Source organism: Lactuca virosa, chromosome 2 (assembly GCF_052849685.1).
Source record: "Lactuca virosa cultivar CGN04683 chromosome 2, Lactuca_virosa_CGN04683_v6, whole genome shotgun sequence".
Lineage (NCBI taxonomy): Eukaryota > Viridiplantae > Streptophyta > Magnoliopsida > Asterales > Asteraceae > Lactuca > Lactuca virosa.
In genome coordinates this window covers 257,051,823-257,056,011 of record NC_136427.1, presented here as the reverse complement: position 1 = coordinate 257,056,011, position 4,189 = coordinate 257,051,823, and the positions used below count along the sequence as shown (strand labels likewise).

The following is a 4,189-nucleotide window of genomic DNA, read 5'->3' as shown; positions in this document are numbered from 1 at the left end:
TGTTTCGATTATATCTAAAATTGTAATGACGTTTGAAGCACTTTTTATTTGTGCTCTGTATTACTTTTTCTTATCATAAATTCATATATGTTTTTATATATGAAAGGGAAACAGTAAACTATTACATTATCCATAATTAATATTAAAATAAACTTCAGAATCGTTTCAAGCTTTTAATCCTAAGAGTTTTAATATAGAGAAGCATAAGCACATACAAATCTAAAATTCAAATCTAAGTTACTGTTGTTTTTTGAAAGGCTTAAGCACATTTGAAGGATTTATTGGGCAATTTCTTTGATCATGGTTGACTACTTGCTTGCATCCTTTGCATGTGCGTTTTGGTTTAAGTGATTTTGCTATTGCTTTTTCTGCAACACTTTTGATTCGATTCCTCTTTCCACTTCCTTTTGTTTTTATCCCACTTGGTACTTTGATTTTCACATCAGTTGAAATTGGAACTCCAATGATATTTTCAACAACATCTTTTATTGGATTTGAACTTGATCTAGAAGCAACATCCTTTCCACAAGTTTCACTTAATTGTTGAAGAGAGTTCACCAATTCTTGTAGTTTTTCTTTGTCATGAATAACTGATTCGATGCATTTCTCATAAAAAGAAGTAGCATCCTGCAAGAGATTTGAAATTTCTGTACTGCACACTCTCCATTTTCGGTTTATCTTTTGAAAACCAATATCCACTATGTTCTTTCTCCATCTATCCAGAATGTATTTTTCAGGTATCATGACAATGTCATAATCTATAAGAACTCTAAAAGCATGACTACAAAGGATTCCAAAAAATGTGAAATGCAAACATTCACATTCAATTGTTTCATCTTTTGCATCAAAAGAAACCTGAAAGATAATAATAATACGTAATTACACAAATATTATTATAAAGTCAAAATAATGTTAAATTAAAATAATCATTAAGTAGCATATTTCCATACCTTAAATTCTGGTCGTTTGCCTGACTTGATTTCTTTGTAGACAATTGTGCATTGTTGATGGCCATCAATCAAAACATAATTTTTTTTTTGAAAACACTGATAGCATGCCTTTTTTATTTGTTTTTGCACTTTAAGGAATGCCTCTCGTGTGTATACCAATGATGCATTCTTTTCAATTTTCAAATTTTCATGTGGAAATAACAGTTGTGGAGAAGTATCTCTTGATGCAATATCTAATCTTTTTTGCTCATGACGTTGCTTTGAAAGTGCAGTGTCAAAATTGAACATAAAATTCACAAGTAAGTTGGTTGGACTTGAGAAAACATTGAAAAATGAATTAGAACTTTCAGATCGAGATGTAGTCTTCATAAGTCCACACATTGGTATATCTCTGAAATAGGAAGGAATCCATTTGTCTCTCTTGTTGAACATATCAGCTAACCATTTATTATCCTTCAAATGAAATTCATTCAACATCAAATCCCATTTGTTCTCAAATTCTGATGGTTCAATATTCATATTCCAAACTAGTTGATTTATGCGTTTCTTGAAATCTGAATTTGAAACTACATCAGGTTCAATCTGTCATGTAAAATTTGTTTTTATTAATATATTTTCATAAGCTATTTTTAATTCAATAAATTAATCTATTTGTTACCTTTGATGGCATTTTTGACATTATGTGTCACATACATAATCTGTGAGTACATCCTTGAAACACCTTTGCTATGGAAGAAGATAATGTTGCATCCATATCTGACAGAATCATTGTTGGTTTCTTCTTATGTGATGACAAAAAAGCTTCTAATAACCAAGAGTATGATTCAATTGTTTCATCTGATATTAGTCCTGCTCCAACATTGATTGTCTTTTCATGGTTGTTTATAGCAGTGAAAGGAACAAATATCATATTGTACCTGAAAATATTTGTAAAATGTATCCCTTATTGTATAATGTAATGTAATAAATATAAATTTTACCTGTTTGTTCTATATGTTGCATCCATTGATATAACATCAGAAAACTTAGAGTAATTTTCTTTTCCTGTTTCATCAACCCAAAACATAGCATTTAGCTCATCATCATCCAACTTATATTCAAAATGGAAATTTTGATAATTATCTCTGCAAATTATCAATTGGTCTACAACACATTGAGCATCATTTGGTCCAACAATATTGGTATAATCTCTCCAAAAAATTTTGAAATCATTCTTTGTTGCGGGCAAATGATCATATCCTCCCTTTAATGATGCTCTTATCTTGTGTGCTTTTGTGGCACCAATGTTGATAGTTGAAGCTTTAACAATTAGTTCCTGATCAAAAATACTAAGACGATGATTTGGAGAGCAGATGCTTTCTTCACTAAATTTTGTAAGTGGATGGTTATGTGCTTCTTCAAATGCATATACAGTGATTGTATTTGTTGCAACATTTCTATCAAAACCAATCATAGCCATACATCCTGTAACTTTAGAATATGATTTCCTTTCCTGTTTTTTCAGTCTTTTGGATGTAAGAGTATCAATGGTTTTTTTTTCTTGGATTTCCATATCTGTTGCATCTTACTTGTTTTTTCCTTAGACTGTGGTCACCATATGAGGTTGCTGTTCCTAATCTAATTCCAAAACCAGCTGCTTTTGCATAATTTCTATACATTTCAATTCCTTCATTTACACTTGACACAATTTGTCCTTTTTTAGGAATCAAATCTGTATCAACATGTGGAATGTACAGATCATCTTGATTTTTATAAGATGTTCATGTCCAATATTCAAAAAGCTTAATATTGAATTTAGTAAATATGTTTATAATTATTTATTTAATATAAAGTATGTAAACATGCCTTTATTCTTTTCCTTTGCTGTCGAACTTGTAGTTCCTTTTGAAGGTTGAATGTAAGATTCAGTTTCTTCATTTAAAGAATTATTAGTAATTTTGAATATAGTTTAGTAATGTAAGTCAAATTTAAATATTGAATAATAACATCAAAAATATACTTCTTATAATTTATTAAAACTTGCCTTTATCATCATCGTTGAATGTTGATTTTGAAGGTCCAATAGTTAAAACATTGAAAGAGTCTTCCGATTCATGATTTGCTGTCCAATATTCAGAAAGATTAATATTGAAATAAGTATATATATGTAAATATTTATTTAATAAAAAGTAATTAAACATGCGATTAAGATTTTTATTTTTTGTGGATCCTGAACTTCCTTTTGAAGGTTGAATGAAGGATTTAGTATCATCGTTAAAAGAAATTTATTGAATTTTTAATATAGTGTAATAATGTTAGTCAAATCTAAATTTTGAATATTAAAATCACAAATATAGTAATTATAATGATTGAAAACTTGCCTTTATCACCATCGTTTAATGTTGATATTGAAGTTCCAATAGTTAAAGCATTGGAAGATTCATTTGCTTTATCAATTAATTCAGGAGAACAAATCTATTCATATTCTTTAGTGACATCTCTTCAATTTGATATCGTAATGAAATCAATCAATGATTTTAATGGAGATGATTTCGTCGATCATAAACAGACTGAAGAAGTTAATTTTAAATTAATATGTCAGTTTTTGTTTGCGGTTATTAATATGAACAACTTATTAAATCACGTTTTTATGTTAATTACTTTCTTACCCTTTATTAATAATTTTAAGTAAACAAATGAAGAAAACATGAATAATGATGTGGCATTATCTGATTGGTTCCTGCATTTTCACATATTGTTTGCATTTTTGCATGAACCTTCCCCTATATATATATATATATATATATATATATATATATATATATATATATATATATATATATATATATATATATATATATTCTTATATTTTTTGTGCCAAATTTTATAAAACATTATTTAATAAAGCATCGTCAATTTCTTAAAAAAAATATTTATGACACGTTTTTAATTGATTTAATTGAATAAGTCGAAATTTATTTTCATTCATTTATATATCAAATTCTTTGATTCCTAATTACAATGTTTAGGCATAACTTTACGACTAAAATTGTTGGTTTTTTTCAAATATATGCGTTAATTTGTACTATTTTTATTTTCACTTTTTATACAATAATACTAAAATTTGATTTAGATTTGTTAATTATTTATAAAAAGTCATAAATATATTAAAAAATCACTTTGTAGTTAAAAAAATCCGTTTATTTAGATTTTAGTTTATTTTAGTAGCCTACAGATGTTAAAAAAACAAACAGTTTTCT

The 4,189-nt window shown here is 27.3% G+C and overlaps 1 protein-coding gene across 1 annotated transcript; it reads right to left on the bottom strand.

Annotated features, from left to right (window-relative positions):
- Positions 1–237: 237 nt before the first annotated feature.
- On the bottom strand, positions 238–3,322 carry LOC145158424 (protein FAR1-RELATED SEQUENCE 9-like). The gene is made up of 8 exons (XM_079077326.1): positions 3,307–3,322; positions 2,974–3,051; positions 2,796–2,861; positions 2,519–2,691; positions 1,931–2,442; positions 1,672–1,867; positions 951–1,532; positions 238–855 (listed from the first exon to the last, which is right to left on the bottom strand). The coding sequence occupies exons 1-8, from the start codon at positions 3,320–3,322 to the stop codon at positions 238–240; spliced, it is 2,241 nt and encodes a 746-aa protein (XP_078933452.1).
- Between the last annotated feature and the right edge of the window lie 867 nt (positions 3,323–4,189).